Source organism: Ascaphus truei, chromosome 4 (genome assembly GCF_040206685.1).
Source record: "Ascaphus truei isolate aAscTru1 chromosome 4, aAscTru1.hap1, whole genome shotgun sequence".
Classification (NCBI taxonomy): domain Eukaryota; kingdom Metazoa; phylum Chordata; class Amphibia; order Anura; family Ascaphidae; genus Ascaphus; species Ascaphus truei.
Genome location: NC_134486.1, coordinates 3257786 through 3283768, shown reverse-complemented (window position 1 = coordinate 3283768; position 25983 = coordinate 3257786). Strand labels below are relative to the sequence as shown.

Below are 25983 nucleotides of genomic sequence, written 5' to 3'. Positions count from 1 at the left end.
GATTATGGTGAAATTAAATAAGCCTTTTATTGCGCCTTTTCCTTAACATCAGGAAACCATCCAAACAAGGGGTAAACAAAGCTTCAATTCACTTGGGAGTATTTCTAGTGAAATACTATGTGGTTCACACTCCCTTAGATAAGCATGTCTCCCAGCCCCAAACATATAGCATGAAATGAAGAGATATAAAAAGTCTTGTAAATAAAAGTCTTATCTGTTCCTTGTGGTTTGGAGGGAAAATCTTCTCTGTCCCTGGTTCAGCTCCCTTTTCCTCAGGGTTTGTCAGCATTCAGGTTTAGAAGTTTCCCCTGTGTCTTGAAAGCAGCTCTGCTGTTTCTTCTGGCAGGGCTCAAGACAATCTCTGTTTTGTCTCCAAGTTCAGCTCAAGTGTGAGCTAAGGAGTCTCACTTCCTGTCTGAAAAGACAGGCTTTTCTAAGCCATCTAATCAGGCAGGTGATGTTTGTTAATTGACTACAAGCAGTTAACCACCACACTGCTGGATTAGAGGTACATTACCTGAACAGGGATTACTCCCGTTACATACCTCCCCTGTTTTTGGGAAGCTCGGGCTTGCCACGGCCAAAGCCCATCCTTCTACTCTCATTCTAGATATCTCTGTGACTTGAATGAGAGTGGATGGAGGAAGAGAACCCTCAGTCCTGCTGGGATTGGAGCCCTTTCTCCAGTTTATTCGTGTCTCCTCCTGAAGGTGCTTGAGATCAGCACTCCTCAGTCTTCTCGAGGTGCGTACGCAGACCTTGCAGTTGGTTCTGCAGTCGGTGCTCTGCTTCATACTTCTCACCTTCCAAAAGTCTATTTATTTCTTTAAGCTCGTGCAGCTTTTCATTTTTTTCCTTGACGTCGATTGTCAAATTAAAATTTTCTTCTTTGAGTTTTAAGTTTTTTCTTTGTAATCTTAAATTTTCTCCTTTTTCAGTCTCTGTACTATTCAGGGCCTCTTTGCAGTCCTCCTTCCATTTACGCACATCTGCTTTGAGAATGACAGTCTCCTGGCGTGAGACTTCCTTCTCTAGGTTGAGGGTCTGAAGCTCCTTCTGGGAGACTTGGAGATCTGTATTAAGATTGACAATTATTTCTTTAGAAATGTCCAGCTCCTCAGTGAGACTGTGTAGTTCCTTTCTGGAAACTTCCAGGTCTGTGCGGCAGCTGTTGGTCTCATGATGTGAGGCATCCAGTGCTCTGCGGAGTGTCTGAACCTCTTTCTGAGATATGTCCACCTCTATCCGGACACTGTTGTCCTCCTGTTGTGAGGCATTCAGCTCTATGCGAAGAGGGTGAACCTCTTGCTGGAAGACTGTCATCTGCTTCAGTGCCTCCTCAAACTTCCGCTTTAGCGTAGCCACCATTTTATCAGATTGGCTCTGCTTTCCATCCATGGCGGAAATAGTAGCATTTGCAGTATCTAGCTCAGTCTTGAGATCGTCCAATTCTGTCCTTGTGACGATGGGGAGGATTTGGCCCGGGATTAAAAGGGTTACACCCCAATTGGCCACCCTCTACCCTCACCTGGGAAGCAAGGGGTTAACTGGACTGAGGTCCAGTAATGTGTTTTTACCTCGCTTCAATATCCAAATGGTTATTCCCCTGTAAAAATGTATTGTTTCTGGGCCAGTGTCTGCACCACACACACTGGGGCTTAAGGGGTTAATAAGCTACAGTTTAAGAAAATACAACTGTGGTGTGTCTTTTCAGAAAATCTGGGCTTCAAAAGGCTTGATTGAAGTTGGGTGTGAAAAGCAGAAGGGGTTTTTAGTGTACAGTATGTTAATATCTAATTTGCAGGCCAAGGGTATATTGCTGGTAGAGACAGCTAGACCCAGGCTGGGGCATTGGGTGTGACATGTAGCACCAGGTGACAAATGTCCACTACCCAGGGGTCCCTGCTTCAAAGGATGTATGGATGGGGCCAGGGGTGCGGTTACACAAGGAAATATCAGAATGAGTGACCTTATTAAATATAAGAATATTATGAGATGTCCTCAGCTGAACATGCTAAAAATTACATATGTGTATTCGTGGGACCGAGCCACAAATAATGAATACAAACACCTGATGTTTAGCCGGTTCGAAGAGACATATTAATATCTCTCTTAATTTTAATATTACATGGTAATATTTAGTCTCATTGGGAGCGTCATGCGTGACGGAATGCATTAATATGTCTCGCGTGCCAGTAAGTATTACTGAACTGAAGTTATGAAGTTATTTACAGTGTATACGGAATTTTGGTTTTGTTCTGGAAACTGCAGACTCCCTCTGTTATGGTAATAAGCAGGAAGGACATCCTGCTAGAATTTACATAGCCTGGTGATCAAAGGCTAAATTGCCTAATTGTTTATGCTGGGCCCAGGAACTGACTAGTTTAAGTGTGATACTTCACACTAAACAATGGAAGCCCAAAATCTGCTTCAAAGACTTTTGCTAGCCTTTTCGGCATCTAGGGTTAAGAGATGAGTTTGACATGGTATTTAAGTCAGAGTCACCCTTTACTCAAGGGTCCTCATATCTTCATGCAAGGTCTTTCATGTCTTGGGATTATGAAGATTGCTGTATGAACTGCCAGTCCAGATGTGACTGTTTCATCATTCCATTTTAAGTAAGTGTCCATATTTTGCCTGTTATTTGTATATCTTGTGTGTTCACCTTTATCAAGGAATAAATTATATTTTATCATATCTAAGTCTCGTCCCAGTTCAACCCAGTTATATATATTTTCTGTGTATTATTAATAGCCTGTCACAAAGCTCCCGTCACAGTCCTGGCTAAAGAGAAAATTGTGAGCACATCTTTTTGTAGCCTCACGTTATTTTTCTGTAGCTCTGTGTAACCATCTTCCTTTTGTTTCAATTGTTCACGGAGCATATCACAGTCATGCCTGGCATTTTTCAGGGCATCTTCAGGGCTGGTCAAGGGATCGTCACTCACTGGTTGCGGCTCCACTTCCCTGGGATGGTTGGTTGAGGGCTCCTCACTGTTGGCACCGGACAGACACTTCTTTGGGGTACACGACTTCTGCCTTGGGCCATCTGGATATTCGGTTAACCGCGGGACGAATTCTCCATTTTCTCTAGGCTGCAGGGCATCTCGGTCCCCCTTTTTCTCCACAGGATCTGCGGACGTGTCTGTTCCTTCCACGGAACATGAAGAACCGCTTTTCTTTTTTCGCCTTTTTGTTTTGGATGACACCGTCCCTTCAGGGATACTGGGGTCTCCATCTTCATTTGCAATTTTAGCAGCGTCACTGGATCCACCCCACTTTTCTTGCAACTGTAATAGCCGACGGAAATATTCGGTGATCCAGTGCTCCCGCTCTTTCTCCTGCTGATCATATTCGTCATCAAAGGGAGCGGTCTTTTCGGTTAGTGCCGAGTTCAGGCACCCCCACCATTCTTGGGGTGTTTTGTGGGTGTGACTCGGTTCGGGTTCCCCGTAAGAAATGTCCTCCTCTTTATTGGACTGGAAGGGCCACTCTTCCGTGGGGTAGGGTTCATTACAGGAACGCTGCATCTTGTCCTCCATTTTTAGGCTATCAGGTGTAATTTTCTTCCTGACCTCAGGAGGCGCTATTGCAGCTGTTGCCACTGCATTTGCTAGAATACCCAATTGTGGTAGTCCTACAGGTGGGCATATTTTGCTTGTAGAGGTCGTAGCTCTCACAGGCATCTCTGTAGACTTTTTCTTTCTTGGGTAAGTTTTACAATATCAGCAGTACTGTGCATGCATTTTCTCATCAGGTATACAGGATGTGCAGTTGCTAGGTAAAAACGTCTATTTGCTTTACACCATTTACTTGCTAGGTGCAATCTCTCTGCTTCAGCCAAATAATGTGATTTTTTGCTTGAGTTCAGTTTCAACTTTGGGTATTATGACATTCATTCTTCACACTTTGGGATACCTTTTACACAGTTCAGCAATTCCTTTTTTCTAATAGGCAATTTTACCCTCAGCACTTGTTTACTGAAAATTCCCCTGCATCAGCACAGTCTTGCATCAATTTTTACATTTTTCTGCATATACTCCATCCACAACTGGTAGTCCTATGCGGTGTGGCAGCCTTTACTTGCAGAATCAGTACCGCTCATGGGTCACATTTGTATTCACTGCTTCAGCTAAACATTTGAAAACAACAAATGCCTATCCCTTTAAGGGCTAACTCACTTCTTGAACCCTGACTATGGCTGGAAGGCAAACCCCTATTTCAATGACCATATTACACTTTATTGTGATAGGCAAATAAGGTTTACCTGCTTCAGCAGTCTCTCTCTCCTCTTGGGATTGGGGAAAAGAGTCCATCTGTGGTTTTGTAAGTTTCAGTGCAGTGGTGTGTATCACTTTAACTCTGATCTCTGCTGCATGAGATTTTTTTTTTTTTAAGTTGCTCAGACTGTTTGTAGGCAAAAAGCATAAAAAAATTTTTTACATAAAAAATCTCCGGTCCTTTCTCACTTCAAAGACCCCTCTCATCCCACTTCTGACACCATATGTAGGCGGACGCTCACAGAGGTATGCAAGGGAGACAATAAGCCTTTTATTGCGCCTTTTCCTTAACATCAGGAAACCATCCAAACAAGGGGTAAACAAAGCTTCTATTCACTTGGAGTATTTCTAGTGAAATACTATGCGGTTCACAACTCCCTTAGATAAGCATGTCTCCCCGCCCCAAACATATAGCATGAAATGAACAGATATAAAAAGTCTTCTATATGAAAGTCTTATCTGTTTGCAGTGGTTTGGAGGGAAAATCTTCTGTCCCTGGTTGCTCCCTTTTCCTCAGGGTTTGTCAGCGTTCAGGTTTAGAAGTTTCCCCTGTGACTTGAAAGCAGCTCTGCTGTTTCTTCTGGCAGGGCTCAAGACAAGTTGTGAGTGTCAAGGACAATCTCTGCTCTGTCTCCAAGTTCAGCTCAGGTGTGAGCTAAGGAGTCTCACTTCCTGTCTCAAAAGACAGGCTTTTCTAAGCCATCTAATCAGGCAGGTGGTGTTTGTTAATTGACTACCAGCAGTTAACCACCACACTGCTGGATTAGAGGCACATTACCTGAACAGGGATAACTCCCCTGTTACATACCTCCCCTGTTTGTGGGAAGCTCGGGCTTGCCACGGCCAAAGCCCATCCTTTCACTCTCATTCTAGATATCTCTGTGACTTGAATGAGAGTGGATGGAGGAAGAGAACCCTCAGTCCTACTGGGATTGGAGCCCTTCCTCCAGTTTATTCGTGTCTCATCCCGAAGGTGCTTGAAATCAGCACTCCTCAGTCGCTCGAGGAGGACTTTTTCTAAGTATAGTCTTTTTGCTATGTGCGTGGTCATGCGATTTCCCTCGCGTCGGGTGCTCGTCTTATTGTAGGCATACTGTATGGCAGCAGTTGCAGAGCGTTTAAAAACAGCCCTTTGAGTTTTCCGCTCTTGAAGCTGTCTCTCTGCCCTTTTCCCAACTCAATGGGGTTGCTAGTTCAGCCTCTTTGGGGTTAAGTTGCAATTCCACACCCACTTCAAGAGAATGTCCCATCTTTTCAGCTTCATCAGCTAAGGATTCTTCTGGTTTTAATTTAGCACGTGTACCTTCTTTTGTTGCCTGTTGGGTGGCTGACGGTTTTGCTAGTGCTTGTTTAGGTGGTTCAAATTTTGCAACCTTGTCTTTCAGATGAGCGGTATTCCCAGCTCTCACTGATCTCCTCTCCCGGCGGTGTTACGCTGATCTCCTCTCCCGGCGGTGTTACGCTGATCTCCTCTACCGGCGGTGTTACGCTGATCTCCTCTACCGGCGGTGTTACGCTGATCTCCTCTCCCGGCGGTGTTACGCTGATCTCCTCTCCCGGCGGTGTTACGCTGATCTCCTCTCCCGGCGATGTTACGCTGATCTCCTCTCCCGGCGATGTTACGCTGATCTCCTCTCCCGGCGATGTCACGCTGATCTCCTCTCCCGGCGGTGTCACGCTGATCTCCTCTCCCGGCGGTGTTACGCTGATCTCCTCTCCCGGCGGTGTTACGCTGATCTCCTCTCCCGGCGGTGTTACGCTGATCTCCTCTCCCGGCGCTGTTACGCTGATCTCCTCTCCCGGCGAAGTTACGCTGATCTCCTCTTCCGGCGGTGTTACGCTGATCTCCTCTTCCGGCGGTGTTACGCTGATCTCCTCTCCCGGCGGTGTTATGCTGATCTCCTCTCCCGGCGGTGTTACGCTGATCTCCTCTCCCGGCGATGTTACACTGATCTCCTCTCCCGGCGGTGTTACGCTGATCTCCTCTCCCGGCGGTGTTACACTGATCTCCTCTCCCGGCGGTGTTACAATGGATACAGCAAGAAAGGTTTAACTTAGAAACAGCGCATCCTGGAATGTATCTGACTGAAGCCTATCCCTCCCCCTGTGCAGTGTGTGATTTATGACTTGTAATGTTAAATAGTCCCTGAATGTTAGTGATGTGTGTGTGTGTGTGTGTAAATATAAATAAAGAGCCCACAGTGTATACAGCGCTTTACAAAAGGTGTGTGTGGGGTGGGAGTGTATATCAATGGTGTGGGTAGGTGTGAAAATGTAAGAGTGTTGCATTACTAAGAAAGTGTGTGTAGATACTATGTGGTCCCTATTGGTATATAGGGATAGAATTACACTGCACATTTGTATGTGTAAGAGACAGCTGTGTGTGAATACATATAGCGCAGTATGTATAGACATGGCCATTAGCGCTTATGGGAAGAGAGTTCTCTCATGTCAGTAGTGACACAAAACTAAGGCTCGGTTTAGGCCATCGCTAAGTGGCCCGAACAGTTGCGTGTGTGTATACACACACACACGCGCGCGCACACACACGCATACACGCATACACGCGCGCACACACGCACACACACAATAGGTTAAAATGTTTTTAAGTTGTTTTTCTCATGAAGGATTTGACGGCAGCCTGAAACAGGACATTTTTAGTGATCAGATTCCTTTCCTGGGTTCCCATACGTTTTCTATAAGCTATCAGTTATATTCTGACAGGTGTGACCCCGTTCCCAGCTCTGTCTGTTATTTTAAACAGTTCCTAGGATTCGTGTCCGTGTTTTATATTTTCTGATGCGTGTCTCTTTCTAGCTCGGATATATATTTTTCTTAGTTCTGTATCTTCCTGAGAAACCCTGTGTTTTAGCTTCATGAGAAACACGTACGTCATTTAGTCTCGTTACTGTAGCTAAGAGGAGTGATTTATAGCTCTGCGTCCTGAGCGTATAAGGGAGCAATGTTACGCATACGTTACTACCTTCTACTCTCTAAAGATGCTTGTTATCTCGAATAGAAGCATCTCGTGATCTACCTTTCAATACTTTGAATTGAGCGGAAGTTCAGCCTTCCCATAGCCACGTGCTGCCACGGGAGGATGTCCAGGACAGGAAGAAGAGAGCCTTCCCATAGGACGTGCGGCCACAGGAGGATGTCCAGGAAAGGACGGAACTACTTGTAGGAAGAGAGCCTTCCCATATCACGTGCTGCCACGGGAGGATGTCCAGGAAAGGGCGGCCCTAAATGTAGGAAGAGGAGAGCCTTCCCATAGCACATGCTGCCATGGGAGGATGTCCAGGACCGGAAGAGCAGAGTCTTCCCATAGCACTTGCTGCCACGGGAGGATGTCCAGGAGAGGACGGCCCTACTTGTAGGAAGAGGAGAGTCTTCCCATAGCACGTGCTGCCACGGGAGGATGTCCAGGAAAGGACGGCACTACTTGTAGGAAGAGGAGAGCCTTCCCATAGCACGTGCAGCCACGGGAGGATGTCCAGGACAGGAAGAGGAGAGTCTTCCCATAGCACGTGCTGCCACGGGAGGATGTCCAGGACAGGAAGAGGAGAGCCTTCCCATAGCACGTGCTGCCACGGGAGGATGTCCAGGAAAGGACGGCCCTACTTGTAGGAAGAGGAGAGTCTTCCCATAGCACGTGCTGCCACGGGAGGATGTCCAGGAAAGGACGGCCCTACTTGTAGGAAGAGGAGAGTCTTCCCATAGCACGTGCAGCCACGGGAGGATGTCCAGGACAGGAAGAGGAGAGTCTTCCCATAGCACGTGCTGCCACGGGAGGATGTCCACGACAGGAAGAGGAGAGCCTTCCCATAGCACGTGCTGCCACGGGAGGATGTCCAGGACAGGACGGCCCTATTTGTTGGAAGAGGAGAGCCTTCCCATAGCACGTGCTGCCACGGGAGGATGTCCAGGAAAGGACGGCCCTACTTGTAGGAAGAGGAGAGTCTTCCCATAGCACGTGCTGCCACGGGAGTATGTCCAGGAAAGGACGGCCCTTCTTGTAGGAAGAGGAGAGACATCCCATAGCACGTGCTGCCACGGGAGGATGTCCACGACAGGAAGAGGAGTCTTCCCATAGCCACGTGCTGCCACGGGAGGATGTCCAGGAAAGCACGGCACTACTTGTAGGAAGAGGAGAGCCTTCCCATAGCACGTGCTGCCACGGGAGGATGTCCAGGAAAGCACGGCACTACTTGTAGGAAGAGGAGAGTCTTCCCATATCCACGTGCAGCCACGGAAGGATGTCCAGGACAGAAAGAGGAGAGTCTTCCCATATCACGTGCAGCCACGGGAGTATGTCCAGGACAGGAAGAGGAGAGTCTTCCCATAGCACGTGCAGCCACGGGAGGATGTCCAGGACAGGAAGAGGAGAGTCTTCCCATATCCACGTGCTGCCACGGGAGGATGTCCAGGACAGGAAGAGGAGAGTCTTCCCATAGCACGTGCAGCCACGGGAGGATGTCCAGGACAGGAAGAGGAGAGTCTTCCCATAGCACGTGCAGCCACGGGAGGATGTCCACGACAGGAAGAGGAGAGTCTTCCCATATCCACGTGCTGCCACGGGAGGATGTCCAGGACAGGAAGAGGAGAGTCTTCTCATAGCACGTGCAGCCACGGGAGGATATCCAGGACAGGAAGAGGAGAGACATCCCATAGCCACGTGCTGCCACGGGAGGATGCCCAGGACAGGACAGGTGAATAGAAAGTTGATGTATGAACATGCAGCATGGAGAAGGTTAGCGCAAGCGAAGGCGTCGCCTCCCTGCCCCGGCGCCACGGTTACCTGCTCGGACTCCGGGTTCAGCGCGTACTGGATGTTGCACTCTCCCACGATGCCCAGGTGCTGGATGACCTTGATGGCCGTGTTGCGTAGCATGTTATACTCGCGGTCGTTCAGCGTCTGGCTAGGAGCCACCACGATGGACTCGCCCGTATGGATGCCCAGGGGGTCCACGTTCTCCATGTTGCACACCTAGGGAGAACGGTAGGAGGGGCATCAGTCACACAACCAGCACCAGAGGGAACGCCCCCTCCTACGCCACACACACACACACACCGAGACACACACACACCGAGACACACACACACACACACCGAGACACACACACACACCGAGACACACACACACACACACCGAGACACACACACACACACACACACACACACACCAAGACACACACACCGAGACACACACACCGAGACACACACACACACACACACACACACAGTGACCATAGACGCACTTAATAACAAATTTATATTTTGTGGATCCCAATTGAGCAGAGCAAGTTGAGCAAAATAAACTGAAATTTATTCCCTTGATAGGCAAACACACGACAACTGCAGAATACACTTAATAATTACACGTACGGGTAGAGAAACAGAGGATAATGTCCAGAAAGGTGCAAAGCACCAGAAGATTGTCTTTTAAAATGAAGTCCTTTTGCAAGGGCACAAATTGCCAGCCCCAATCCTTCTGTGAATGTGCAAAGTCTTTTCTGGTTCTTTGGGGTTCGTTCTAGAATCCCCAGGGCTTTTAAAGACAAGGACCTGTGAAGTGTTACATTAGCCTCATCCCATTGCAAGGAATTATCTTCCTCCTATCAGAAACTGCCATGTCACATGGGCAAATCCTACAGCCAGCTCAGGTAACTCTGAGCATGCTCAGTAAGCAGCTTGGTAGCACTGCTGAGTAAAAAGGGGCCACTCATTTCTGGGGACGCAATGTCTGGAGTTTGGTCCCAGGGTGTGAAATATCCAGGATGAGTAACAGGATCTGCTACTCAGAAACATCCTGATTAAATGACACTTTAAGACTCTGGGGTCTTTCATCCGCCAGACCCATAGGCATCACCTCAACAGGGGGCTCATGTATGCATAACATTTGTTCCTTAATGCATTGCAAAGGCAGGCAGAAACAATAGCATCCTGCCTGTACATTTTAAAACTGCAACAGAAAGGCACTTCATCAAAAATATATGTTTCCCTTATGACAAAGTTATATTTTTAATGTGTGTGCGCTTGGGGGGTTACACTGAGGCTGCACACCAAAAATCAGGGTGCTGGCTCACTCCGTTCCTAAATTAGCAGTCTTAATGGAACGGCTCCTGTTATTCAGCACTGCATGTAGGGACAAGCCTGCAAAAAGGGGACAACAATGCATAGAGGGGAGAATGGTACATGGGAACAGCATATAAAATTAACCCCTTCATCCCCAATACGAAATAGGGGTAACCAGCTGAGCACACTGCCTTTATTAATGTGCTGATTACCTCCATTTTCTCCACACACACCCACCCACACCCCCACCCAACCACACACACACACCCACACAACCAGACCCACACCCCCCAAACACACAGACCCACACCCCCCCCCACATACACAGAACCCCCCCCCCCCCCACACACACAGACCCGCATCGTGCCCGCCAACTTCTACCCCTCTACTACAGGCCATCTCATTACAAGCTTTGCAGAAAGTACCTCGGTACCTGGAAGACTATGTAATGATGGGGGCCTCATTAGGACCCAGTGTACCTCCCGCCACTCTACTCACCGTGATGCAGTTGTTGTAGGCGTCCCTCACCACCTCGTACTCTATCTCCTTCCAACCCTTCAGGGACTTGTCCACCAGGACCTGGGTTGTGTGGGCAAACGCCTGGCACACCAGAGCCGACAGCTCCTCCCTGGTGTGTGCGAAGCCAGATCCAAGACCGCCCAACGCGTAGGCTGCACGTATCAACACTGGGTACCCAATGCGCTCCGCAGCGGCCTGAGCCTGGAGGAGGAGGAGGAGACGGGTCAGAACCTTGGTACAGCCGCAGGGGAGCTCGGGAAGAGAAGCACGGCCCGAGCCTGGAGGAGGAGACGGGTCAGAACCTTGGTACAGCCGCAGGGGAGCTCGGGAAGAGAAGCACGGCCCGAGCCTGGAGGAGGAGACGGGTCAGAACCTTGGTACAGCCGCAGGGGAGCTCGGGAAGAGAAGCCCGAGCCTGGAGGAGACGGGTCAGAACCTTGGTACAGCCGCAGGGGAGCTCGGGAAGAGAAGCCCGAGCCTGGAGGAGGAGACGGGTCACTCAGTTCTCCCCCGCCCGGGGCTTCAGCAGGCACTGTACGGGGTGGGACAGAGTTCTCCCCTGCCAGCGGTGTGGGACAGTTCTAAAACCTCGGGCGGGGGAGCCGGCGCTGTACGGGGTGGGACTGAGCCCTCCTGCCCGGGGTTACCTGCTCCGGAGAGAAGGCGGCCTCGCTGGGGGCCACGTGCTCCCCGATTTCTTCCATCTTCTCCACGAAGACCTTGCGGTCCTCGGTCATCTCGATGGAGGTCACCGGGGTCCCCAGCACGCGGACGCTGTACTTCTCCAGGACGCCCAGCTTGGTCAGCTCCACCCCGCAGTTCAGAGCCGTCTGCCCCCCGAATGTGAGCAGGATCCCGTCCGGCCGCTCGCTCTTTATTACCTGGGGGGGGGGTGAACACATCGATACGGCTACGTGTCCGGTAAGGGTATATACACCCACTCACGTGCCTATATACTGCTAGAAATAAAGTGTCTGCTACCTGCAGTGTGACACTCACCTGTGACCCCCGCACCTAGGGACAGGGGAGGGGGGGGGGGGGGCGGGAGGAGGGGACACTCGCCTGCGTGACGTACTCGCGAGGGTGTGGGGACACTCACCTGTGACCCCCGCACCTAGGGACAGGGGAGGGGGGGGGGCGGGAGGAGGGGACACTCGCCTGCGTGACGTACTCACGAGGGTGTGGGGACACTCGCCTGTGACCCCCGCACCTAGGGAGAGGGGGGGGGGGAGGGACACTCGCCTGCGTGACGTACTCGCGAGGGTGTGGGGACACTCACCTGTGACCCCCGCACCTAGGGACAGGGGAGGGGGGGGGCGGGAGGAGGGGACACTCGCCTGCGTGACGTACTCACGAGGGTGTGGGGACACTCACCTGTGACCCCCGCACCTAGGGAGAGGGGGGGGGGGGAGGGACACTCGCCTGCGTGACGTACTCGCGAGGGTGTGGGGACACTCACCTGTGACCCCCGCACCTAGGGAGAGGGGGGGGGGAGGAGGGACACTCGCCTGTGACCCCCGCACCTAGGGAGAGGGGAGGGGGGGGGGGCGGGAGGAGGGGACACTCGCCTGTGACCCCCGCACCTAGGGAGAGGGGAGGGGGGGGGGCGGGAGGAGGGGACACTCGCCTGCGTGACGTACTCGCGAGGGTGTGGGGACACTCGCCTGTGACCCCCGCACCTAGGGAGAGGGGGGGGGGAGGGGGGACACACTCGCCTGTGACCCCCGCACCTAGGGAGAGGGGGGGGGAGGGGGGGGACACTCGCCTGTGACCCCCGCACCTAGGGAGAGGGGGGGGGGAGGAGGGACACTCGCCTGCGTGACGTACTCGGGGATGATGGGAAGGAAGTACACCTGGGGGGGGGGGACACACTCACCTGCGTGACGTACTCGGGGATGATGGGCAGGAAGTACACCTGGGAGGGTGAGGGGACACTCACCTGCGTGACGTACTCGGGGATGATGGGTAGGAAGTACACCTGGGAGGGTGAGGGGACACTCACCTGCGTGACGTACTCGGGGATGATGGGCAGGAAGTACACCTGGGGGGGAGGGTGAGGGGACACTCACCTGCGTGACGTACTCTGGGATGATGGGTAGGAAGTACACCTGGGGGGGAGGGTGAGGGGACACTCACCTGCGTGACGTACTCGGGGATGATGGGCAGGAAGTACACCTGGGGGGGAGGGTGAGGGGACACTCACCTGCGTGACGTACTCTGGGATGATGGGTAGGAAGTACACCTGGGGGGGAGGGTGAGGGGACACTCACCTGCGTGACGTACTCTGGGATGATGGGAAGGAAGTACACCTGGGGGGGAGGGTGAGGGGACACTAACCTGCGTGACGTACTCGGGGATGATGGGAAGGAAGTACACCTGGGGGACACACTCACCTGCGTGACGTACTCGGGGATGATGGGAAGGAAGTACACCTGGGGGACACACTCACCTGCGTGACGTACTCGGGGATGATGGGAAGGAAGTACACCTGGGGGACACACTCACCTGCGTGACGTACTCGGGGATGATGGGAAGGAAGTACACCTGGGGGGGACACTCACCTGCGTGACGTACTCGGGGATGATGGGAAGGAAGTACACCTGGGGGACACACTCACCTGCGTGACGTACTCGGGGATGATGGGAAGGAAGTACACCTGGGGGACACACTCACCTGCGTGACGTACTCGGGGATGATGGGTAGGAAGTACACCTGGGGGACACACTCACCTGCGTGACGTACTCGGGGATGATGGGAAGGAAGTACACCTGGGGGGGACACTCACCTGCGTGACGTACTCGGGGATGATGGGAAGGAAGTACACCTGGGGGACACACTCACCTGCGTGACGTACTCGGGGATGATGGGTAGGAAGTACACCTGGGGGACACACTCACCTGCGTGACGTACTCGGGGATGATGGGAAGGAAGTACACCTGGGGGGGAGGGGGGGGGACACTCACCTGCGTGACGTACTCGGGGATGATGGGAAGGAAGTACACCTGGGGGGGAGGGGGGGGGACACTCACCTGCGTGACGTACTCGGGGATGATGGGAAGGAAGTACACCTGGGGGGGACGGGGACACTCACCTGCGTGACGTACTCGGGGATGATGGGAAGGAAGTACACCTGGGGGGGAGGGGGGGGACACTCACCTGCGTGACGTACTCGGGGATGATGGGTAGGAAGTACACCTGGGGGGGACGGGGACACTCACCTGCGTGACGTACTCGGGGATGATGGGTAGGAAGTACACCTGGGGGGGGGGACACTCACCTGCGTGACGTACTCGGGGATGATGGGAAGGAAGTACACCGGGGGGGGGGACACTCACCTGCGTGACGTACTCGGGGATGATGGGTAGGAACTACACCTGGGGGGGGGGACACTCACCTGCGTGACGTACTCGGGGATGATGGGTAGGAAGTACACCTGGGGGGGGGTGGGACACACTCACCTGCGTGACGTACTCGGGGATGATGGGTAGGAAGTACACCTGGGGGGGAGGGGGGGGGACACTCACCTGCGTGACGTACTCGGGGATGATGGGAAGGAAGTACACCTGGGGGGGAGGGTGAGGGGACACTCACCTGCGTGACGTACTCGGGGATGATGGGAAGGAAGTACACCTGGGGGGGAGGGTGAGGGGACACTCACCTGCGTGACGTACTCGGGGATGATGGGTAGGAAGTACACTTTGTCTGCCAGGCCTTTGGAGGTCTGCACCGTGGCAATGTTAGGGTTAATCAGCACCGTCTGAATATTCTCCTCCTTCAGCGCTTTAATGGCCTGGAAGTAATCGGAGAGGGAGAGCGTCACGCGACTCACGGGGGGGTGGGAGCGCGCCACACGGGGGGGGTTGGGGGGGAGCGCGCCACACGGGGGGGGGAGCGCGCCACACGGGGGGGGGGAGCGCGCCACACGGGGGGGAGGGCGCCACACGGGGGAGGGGGAGCGCGCCACACGGGGGGGGTTGGGGGGGAGCGCGCCACACGGGGGGGGGAGCGCGCCACACGGGGGGGGGGGGAGCGCGCCACACGGGGGGGGAGGGCGCCACACGGGGGAGGGGGAGCGCGCCACACAGGGGGGGGGACCGCGCCACACGGGGGGGGGGAGCGCGCCACACGGGGGGGGGAGCGCGCCACACAGTGAAACAGGAAGCTGGGATCCCAGGCGCCGTAACCCCATCACTGCCACAACACCACGGACACATAAATCGCACTGCATTGTGGGCCCATATATACAGTGCACATCTGTATGGACCGCGGGGGGGGGGGAGGGGATACGTACAGGGCGGCTGCGCGTGTGCAGGGGGGATACGTACAGGGCGGCTCTGCGCGTGTACAGGGGGGGGGTTGATTCGTTGGCATCGGTCCCTCTCAGGTTAGGGTGACAGTAACACCCCGCGAGCTCAGGGACGCAGCGACGTGAGTTACCTGAGATCCGGAGTAATCAAACTCCCCGGCCTGTCCGATAGAGAGCCCCCCCGAGCCGAGGATCAGCACCTTGCGAGGGCGAGAGGCCTGCAGGTCAGCGACGCTGGGAGAGTCGGGGTACGTCAGGAGATCGGACAGACGCTGCTTCACTGGGGAGGGAGAGCAGCGTGAAGGCATCTAACGGGGTAACCGCGGGGGGCCCCGCTCCGGCCTGTCATCTAACGGGGGGCCCCGCCCCGGCCTGTCATCTAACGGGGGGCCCCGCTCCGGCCTGTCATCTAACGGGGGGCCCCGCTCCGGCCTGTCATCTAACGGGGGGCCCCGCTCCGGCCTGTCATCTAACGGGGGGCCCCGCTCCGGCCTGTCATCTAACGGGGGGCCCCGCTCCGGCCTGTCATCTAACGGGGGGCCCCGCTCCGGCCTGTCATCTAACGGGGGGCCCCGCCCCGGCCTGTCATCTAACGGGGGGCCCCGCTCCGGCCTGTCATCTAACGGGGGGCCCCGCTCCGGCCTGTCATCTAACGGGGGGCCCCGCTCCGGCCTGTCATCTAACGGGGGGCCCCGCTCCGGCCTGTCATCTAACGGGGGGCCCCGCTCCGGCCTGTCATCTAACGGGGGGCCCCGCTCCGGCCTGTCATCTAACGGGGGGCCCCGCTCCGGCCTGTCATCTATCGGGGGGCCCCGCTCCGGCCTGTCATCTATCGGGGGGCCCCCGATATGTTATTTGATTATCTATATATTTTCCATATTAAGTAGGAGAGAGATATAGAGATTTCAGGTTAAAATGTTACAGAGCTGCTCACGCTTTCTCATGGAAGGATTCTTAGGTGGGGACTGCGCTGAGCGTACAGACTGCGCTGAGCGTACAGACTGCGCTGAGCGTACAGACTGCGCTGAGCGTACAGACTGCGCTGAGCGTACAGACTGCGCTGAGCGTACAGACTGCGCTGAGCGTACAGACTGCGCTGAGCGTACAGACTGCGCTGAGCGTACAGACTGCGCTGAGCGTACAGACTGCGCTGAGCGTACAGACTGCGCTGAGCGTACAGACTGCGCTGAGCGTACAGACCGCCTTAAGGCAGTGTTCGCGTCCATGCGGCGTGCGGGCGTGGGAGCGCATTGCGCAAGAAATCAGTCCAAACTGATTTCTTGGCGCGACAGGCCGGTCACGTGAGCGGTTCGCCCAATGAGGGCAAACCAGCACTATGACGCCTCTCGGCACGCGCAGGTAAGCACCCGCTCACTGACCAGCCTCCGCGCGGGCAAAACGCACCACGGCCCCCGCCGTATGGGCAGCCTGAAACTAACGGTATCGGGGCCCCGCTCCGGCCTGTCATCTATCGGGGGGCCCCGCTCCGGCCTGTCATCTATCGGGGGGCCCCCGATATGTTATTTGATTATCTATATATTTTCCATATTAAGTAGGAGAGAGATATAGAGATTTCAGGTTAAAATGTTACAGAGCTGCTCACGCTTTCTCATGGAAGGATTCTTAGGTGGGGACTGCGCTGAGCGTACAGACTGCGCTGAGCGTACAGACTGCGCTGAGCGTACAGACTGCGCTGAGCGTACAGACTGCGCTGAGCGTACAGACTGCGCTGAGCGTACAGACTGCGCTGAGCGTACAGACTGCGCTGAGCGTACAGACTGCGCTGAGCGTACAGACTGCGCTGAGCGTACAGACTGCGCTGAGCGTACAGACTGCGCTGAGCGTACAGACTGCGCTGAGCGTACAGACCGCCTTAAGGCAGTGTTCGCGTCCATGCGGCGTGCGGGCGTGGGAGCGCATTGCGCAAGAAATCAGTCCAAACTGATTTCTTGGCGCGACAGGCCGGTCACGTGAGCGGTTCGCCCAATGAGGGCAAACCAGCACTATGACGCCTCTCGGCACGCGCAGGTAAGCACCCGCTCACTGACCAGCCTCCGCGCGGGCAAAACGCACCACGGCCCCCGCCGTATGGGCAGCCTGAAACTAACGGTATCGGGGGCGACGTGTGACAGAGTGACAGGATGTATGGGTTAGAGATAAGACGTGTGACAGAGTGACAGGATGTATATGTGAGAGATAAGACATGAAACAGAGTGACAGGATGTATGGGTTAGAGATAAGACGTGTGACAGAGTGACAGGATGTATATGTTAGAGATAAGACGTGACAGAGTGACAGGATGTATATGTGAGAGATAAGACGTGTGACAGGATGTATGTGTTAGAGATAAGACATGAAACAGAGTGACAGGATGTATATGTGAGAGATAAGACATGAAACAGAGTGACAGGATGTATGTGTGAGAGATAAGACGTGTGACAGTGACAGGATGTATGTGTTAGAGATAAGACGTGTGACAGAGTGACAGGATGTATATGTGAGAGATAAGACATGAAACAGAGTGACAGGATGTATATGTTACAGATAAGACATGAAACAGAGTGACAGGATGTATATGTTACAGATAAGACATGAAACAGTGTGACAGGATGTATATGTGAGAGATAAGACGTGTGACAAAGTGACAGGATGTATGTGTTAGAGATAAGGCGTGTGACAGAGTGACAGGATGTATGTGTTAGAGATAAGGCGTGTGACAGAGTGACAGGATGTATGTGTGAGAGATAAGACGTGTGACAGAGTGACAGGATGTATATGTGAGAGATAAGACATGAAACAGAGTGACAGGATGTATGTGTGAGAGATAAGACGTGTGACAGAGTGACAGGATGTATATGTTACAGATAAGACATGAAACAGTGTGACAGGATGTATATGTGAGAGATAAGACGTGTGACAGAGTGACAGGATGTATGTGTTAGATATAAGGCGTGTGACAGAGTGACAGGATGTATATGTTAGAGATAAGACGGGAAACAGAGTGACAGGATGTATATGTGAGAGATAAGACGTGAGACAGAGTGACAGGATGTATATGTGAGAGATAAGACGTGTGACAGAGTGACAGGATGTATGTGTTAGAGATAAGACGGGAAACAGAGTGACAGGATGTATATGTGAGAGATAAGACGTGTGACAGTGACAGGATGTATGTGTTAGAGATAAGACGTGTGACAGAGTGACAGGATGTATGTGTTAGAGATAAGACGTGTGACAGAGTGACAGGATGTATATGTTAGAGATAAGACGTGTGACAGAGTGACAGGATGTATATGTTAGAGATAAGACGTGTGACAGAGTGACAGGATGTATGTGTTAGAGATAAGACGTGTGACAGGATGTATGTGTTACAGATAAGACGGGAAACAGAGTGACAGGATGTATATGTTACAGATAAGACGGGAAACAGAGTGACAGGATGTATATGTTACAGATAAGACGTGAAACAGAGTGACAGGATGTATATGTGAGAGATAAGACGTGTGACAGAGTGACAGGATGTATGTGTTACAGATAAGACGGGAAACAGAGTGACAGGATGTATATGTGAGAGATAAGACGTGTGACAGAGTGACAGGATGTATGTGTTACAGATAAGACGGGAAACAGAGTGACAGGATGTATGTGTGAGAGATAAGACGTGTGACAGTGACAGGATGTATGTGTTAGAGATAAGGCGTGAAACAGAGTGACAGGATGTATATATGTTAGAGATAAGACGTGAAACAGAGTGACAGGATGTATATGTTAGAGATAAGACGTGAAACAGAGTGACAGGATGTATGTGTGAGAGATAAGACTTGAGACAGGATGTATGTGTGAGAGATAAGACGTGTGACAGAGTGACAGGATGTATGTGTGAGAGATAAGACGTGTGACAGAGTGACAGGATGTATGTGTTAGAGATAAGACTTGAGACAGGATGTATGTGTGAGAGATAAGATGAGAAACAGAGTGACAGGATGTATATGTTAGAGATAAGACGTGACAGAGTGACAGGATGTATATGTGAGAGATAAGACGTGTGACAGGATGTATGTGTTAGAGATAAGACGTGTGACAGGATGTATGTGTTAGAGATAAGACTTGCTTTGCCCAGATTCAAACCCCTCTTTCCCACACATTGTATCTGAGAGGTATGACCCTGTTTTACAGCTGTTCCTAGCTTTGTCTAGTTATCTAAACATTCCCTAGGATTTCTGTCCGTGTTTTATATTTTCCGATATATCTGTCTCTCTTTCTAGCTCTAATATATATTTTTCTAAGTTCTTTATCTTCCTGAGAAATCAGTGTGTTTTAGTTTCGTGAGAAACACGTATGTTCTTTAGAGCAAGTTAGCAAACGCAGCGATTACTGTCTCTGTTCTGAGTGTATAAGAAGGGAGCAATGTTACTCGTACATTACTACATGCTAAAGATGCTCGTTACATCGAATAACTTCAAATACGTTAAGCTGAGCTGAGCTGTATACTATAATATGCGGTATCCTCGCTACATGAAAGCAGATTGAAGAAAGAATAATAAAGAACGCTGATTTTTTAACTTAACAGGATTCCTGATTATTATATCGAGGGGAGGCTTTTCTAACAGACACCGCCCGATCTGCCATCCACAGGGGACACCGCCCCGATCTGTCATCTAATGGGGTATCCACGGGGGACCCCACCCCAGCCTGCCCGATCTGTCATCTAACGGGGTATCCACGGGGGACCCCACCCCAGCCTACCCGATCTGTCATCTAATGGAGTATCCACGGGGGACCCCGCCCCGGCCTTTCATCTAACAGGGTATCCACAGGGGACCCCGACCCCCCCAATACCTGGCCTGTTGGTGGCCCGAGGCCTGGAGTTAGCCACCCTGTGTGACCGGGTGCCCCGGCTGGAGGTCCTGGTCTCCACTCACCTGTCCTGGCTCCCACCGTCCCGGCCTTCACGTCTCGCACCGTGTCCAGGAAAACATCAAACAGGCCGACGAGGTCCATGGGGCCGGCCCGGTGCTCCGGGTGGAACTGGACACTGAGAAGGGGAGACGGGCGGAGAATGAGGGGACGTCACAGGGCAAACCCCGACCGCGTCCCTGCGTGACCTGCCACGTGATGTGCTGCCCCAGTGGGGGAGAAGGGGTTAAAATCGGGCCGGTGAGCACTGCTAGCTGCCGAGCCCTCCTACCGGCACCCAATGCTCTGTAACCGCGACGCGCACATTCACCGACACACACGTAACCGCCGCACACATTCACCGACACACACGTAACCGCGACGCGCACATTCACCGACACACACGTAACCGCGACGCGCACATTCACCGACACACACGTAACCGCGACGCGCACATTCACCGACACACACGTAACCGCCGCACACATTCACCGACACACGTAACCGCCGCACGCATTCACCGACACACACGTAACCGCCGCACGCATTCACCGACACACACGTAACCGCCGCACGCATTCACCGACACACACGTAACCGCCGCACGCATTCACCGACACACACGTAACCGCCGCACACATTCACCGACACACACGTAACCGCCGCACACATTCACCGACACACACGTAACCGCCGCACACATTCACCGACACACACGTAACCGCCGCACACATTCACCGACACACACGTAACCGCCGCACGCATTCACCGACACACACGTAACCGCCGCACGCATTCACCGACACACACGTAACCGCGACGCGCTCATTCACCGACACACACGTAACCGCCGCACACATTCACCGACACACGTAACCGCCGCACACATTCACCGACACACACGTAACCGCCGCACACATTCACCGACACACGTAACCGCCGCACACATTCACCGACACACACGTAACCGCTGCACACATTCACCGACAAACACGTAACCGCCGCACACATTCACCGACACACACGTAACCGCCGCACACATTCACCGACAAACACGTAACCGGTGCACACATTCACCGACACACGTAACCGGTGCACACATTCACCGACACACACGTAACCGCCGCACACATTCACCGACACACACGTAACCGCCGCACACATTCACCGACACACACGTAACCGCCGCACACATTCACCGACACACACGTAACCGCCGCACACATTCACCGACACACACGTAACCGCCGCACACATTCACCGACACACACGTAACCGCCGCACACATTCACCGACACACACGTAACCGCCGCACACATTCACCGACACACACGTAACCGCCGCACACATTCACCGACACACACGTAACCGCCGCACACATTCACCGACACACACGTAACCGCCGCACACATTCACCGACACACACGTAACCGCTGCACACATTCACCGACACACACGTAACCGCTGCACACATTCACCGACACACACGTAACCGCTGCACACATTCACCGACACACACGTAACCGCTGCACACATTCACCGACACACGTAACCGCCGCACACATTCATTGACACACACGTAACCGCTGCACACATTCACCGACACACACGTAACCGCTGCACGCATTCACCGACACACACGTAACCGCTGCACGCATTCACCGACACACACGTAACCGCTGCACGCATTCACCGACACACACGTAACCGCTGCACGCATTCACCGACACACACGTAACCGCTGCACGCATTCACCGACACACACGTAACCGCCGCACACATTCAACGACACACACACGTAACCACCGCACACACGTAACCGCTGCACACATTCACCGACACACCCGTAACCGCTGCACACATTCACCGACACACACGTAACCGCTGCACACATTCACCGACACACACGTAACCGCTGCACACATTCACCGACACACACGTAACCGCTGCACACATTCACCGACACACACGTAACCGCTGCACACATTCACCGACACACACGTAACCGCCGCACACATTCACCGACACACACATTCACCGACACACACATTCACCGACACACACATTCACCGACACACACATTCACCGACACACACGTAACCGCCGCACACATTCACCGACACACACATTCACCGACACACACGTAACCGCCGCACATTCACCGACACACACGTAACCGCTGCACACATTCACCGACACACACATTTACCGACACACACGTAACCGCCGCACACATTCACCGACACACACGTAACCGCCGCACACATTCACCGACACACACGTAACCGCTGCACACATTCACCGACACACACGTAACCGCCGCACACATTCACCGACACACACGTAACCGCCGCACGCATTCACCGACACACACGTAACCGCCGCACACATTCATTGACACACACGTAACCGCTGCACACATTCACCGACACACACGTAACCGCTGCACACATTCACCGACACACGTAACCGCTGCACACATTCACCGACACACACGTAACCGCTGCACACATTCACCAACACACACGTAACCGCTGCACACATTCACCGACACACACGTAACCGCCGCACACATTCACCGACACACACGTAACCGCCGCACACATTCATTGACACACACGTAACCGCTGCACACATTCACCGACACACACGTAACCGCTGCACGCATTCACCGACACACACGTAACCGCTGCACGCATTCACCGACACACACGTAACCGCTGCACGCATTCACCGACACACACGTAACCGCTGCACACATTCACCGACACACACGTAACCGCTGCACACATTCACCGACACACACGTAACCGCTGCACACATTCACCGACACACACGTAACCGCCGCACACATTCACCGACAGACACACGTAACCACCGCACACACGTAACCGCTGCACACATTCACTGACACACACGTAACCGCCGCACACATTCACCGACACACACGTAACCGCTGCACACATTCACCGACACACACGTAACCGCCGCACACATTCACCGACACACACGTAACCGCCGCACACATTCACCGACACACACGTAACCGCCGCACACATTCACCGACACACACGTAACCGCCGCACACATTCACCGACACACACATTCACCGACACACACATTCACCGACACACACGTAACCGCCGCACATTCACCGACACACACGTAACCGCTGCACACATTCACCGACACACACGTAACCGCCGCACACATTCACCGACACACACACGTAACCACCGCACACACGTAACCGCTGCACACATTCACCGACACACACGTAACCGCTGCACACATTCACCGCCACACACGTAACCGCCGCACACATTCACCGACACACACGTAACCGCTGCACACATTCACCGACACACACGTAACCGCTGCACGCATTCACCGACACACACGTAACCGCTGCACGCATTCACCGACACACACGTAACCGCTGCACGCATTCACCGACACACACGTAACCGCTGCACACATTCACCGACACACACGTAACCGCTGCACGCATTCACCGACACACACGTAACCGCTGCACACATTCACCGACACACACGTAACCGCTGCACACATTCACCGACACACACGTAACCGCCGCACACATTCACCGACACACACACGTAACCACCGCACACACGTAACCGCTGCACACATTCACCGACACACACGTAACCGCTGCACACATTCACCGACACACACGTAACCGCTGCACACATTCACCGACACACACGTAACCGCTGCACACATTCACCGACACACACGTAACCGCCGCACACATTCACCGACACACACGTAACCGCCGCACACATTCACCGACACACACGTAACCGCCGCACACATTCACCGACACACACGTAACCGCCGCACACATTCACCAACACACACATTCACCGACACACACGTAACCGCCGCACATTCACCGACACACACGTAACCGCCGCACACATTCACCGACACACACACGTAACCACCGCACACACGTAACCGCTGCACACATTCACCGACACACACGTAACCGCTGCACACATTCACCGACACACACGTAACCGCTGCACACATTCACCGACACACACGTAACCGCTGCACACATTCACCGACACACACGTAACCGCCGCACACATTCACCGACACACACGTAACCGCCGCACACATTCACCGACACACACGTAACCGCCGCACACATTCACCGACACACACGTAACCGCCGCACACATTCACCGACACACACATTCACCGACACACACGTAACCGCCGCACATTCACCGACACACACGTAACCGCTGCACACATTCACCGACACACACGTAACCGCCGCACACATTCACCGACACACACGTAACCGTCGCACACATTCAACGACACACACGTAACCGCCGCACACATTCACCGACACACACGTAACCGCTGCACACATTCACCGACATACACGTAACCGCCGCACACATTCACCGACACACACGTAACCGCCGCACACATTCACCGACACACACGTAACCGCTGCACACATTCACCGACACACACGTAACCGCTGCACACATTCACCGACACACACGTAACCGCTGCACACATTCACCGACACACACGTAACCGCTGCACACATTCACCGACACACGTAACCGCTGCACACATTTACCGACACACACGTAACCGCTGCACACATTCACCGACACACACGTAACCGCTGCACACATTCACCGACACACACGTAACCGCCGCACACATTCACCGACACACACGTAACCGCCGCACACATTCATTGACACACACGTAACCGCTGCACACATTCACCGACACACACGTAACCGCTGCACGCATTCACCGACACACACGTAACCGCTGCACGCATTCACCGACACACACGTAACCGCTGCACGCATTCACCGACACACACGTAACCGCTGCACGCATTCACCGACACACACGTAACCGCTGCACACATTCACCGACACACACGTAACCGCTGCACACATTCACCGACACACACGTAACCGCTGCACACATTCACCGACACACACGTAACCGCTGCACACATTCACCGACACACACGTAACCGCTGCACACATTCACCGACACACGTAACCGCTGCACACATTCACCGACACACACGTAACCGCTGCACATTCACCGACACACACGTAACCGCTGCACACATTCACCGACACACACGTAACCGCCGCACACATTCACCGACACACACACGTAACCACCGCACACACGTAACCGCTGCACACATTCACCGACACACACGTAACCGCTGCACACATTCACCGACACACACGTAACCGCTGCACACATTCACCGACACACACGTAACCGCTGCACACATTCACCGACACACACGTAACCGCCGCACACATTCACCGACACACACGTAACCGCCGCACACATTCACCGACACACACGTAACCGCCGCACACATTCACCGACACACACGTAACCGCTGCACGCATTCACCGACACACACGTAACCGCCGCACACATTCACCGACACACACACGTAACCACCGCACACACGTAACCGCTGCACACATTCACCGACACACACGTAACCGCTGCACACATTCACCGACACACACGTAACCGCTGCACACATTCACCGACACACACACGTAACCACCGCACACACGTAACCGCTGCACACATTCACCGACACACACGTAACCGCTGCACACATTCACCGACACACACGTAACCGCCGCACACACGTAACCGCTGCACGCATTCACCGACACACACGTAACCGCTGCACACATTCACCGACACACACGTAACCGCTGCACACATTCACCGACACACACGTAACCGCTGCACACATTCACCGACACACACGTAACCGCTGCACACATTCACCGACACACACGTAACCGCTGCACACATTCACCGACACACGTAACTGCTGCACACATTC

General features: G+C 53.5%; 1 protein-coding gene across 5 annotated transcripts in view; it reads right to left on the bottom strand.

The window, feature by feature from the left end:
• The window catches only part of LOC142492494 (multifunctional protein CAD-like), a 204035-nt gene that overhangs the window by 150814 nt on the left and 27238 nt on the right, over positions 1-25983 (bottom strand). For 3 of the 5 annotated variants that reach the window (XM_075595154.1, XM_075595157.1, XM_075595158.1), the window contains exons 7-12: positions 20102-20214; positions 15311-15459; positions 14532-14663; positions 11521-11754; positions 10853-11074; positions 9078-9266 (exon numbers count right to left, since the gene is read on the bottom strand). In XM_075595154.1, the coding sequence (XP_075451269.1) occupies positions 9078-9266; positions 10853-11074; positions 11521-11754; positions 14532-14663; positions 15311-15459; positions 20102-20214 (1039 nt within the window). Of the gene's footprint in view, positions 1-9077; positions 9267-10852; positions 11075-11520; positions 11755-13210; positions 13250-13658; positions 13698-14531; positions 14664-15310; positions 15460-20101; positions 20215-25983 lie in introns of all 5 variants that reach the window. The other 2 variants (XM_075595156.1, XM_075595155.1) reach the window with 2 other exon arrangements.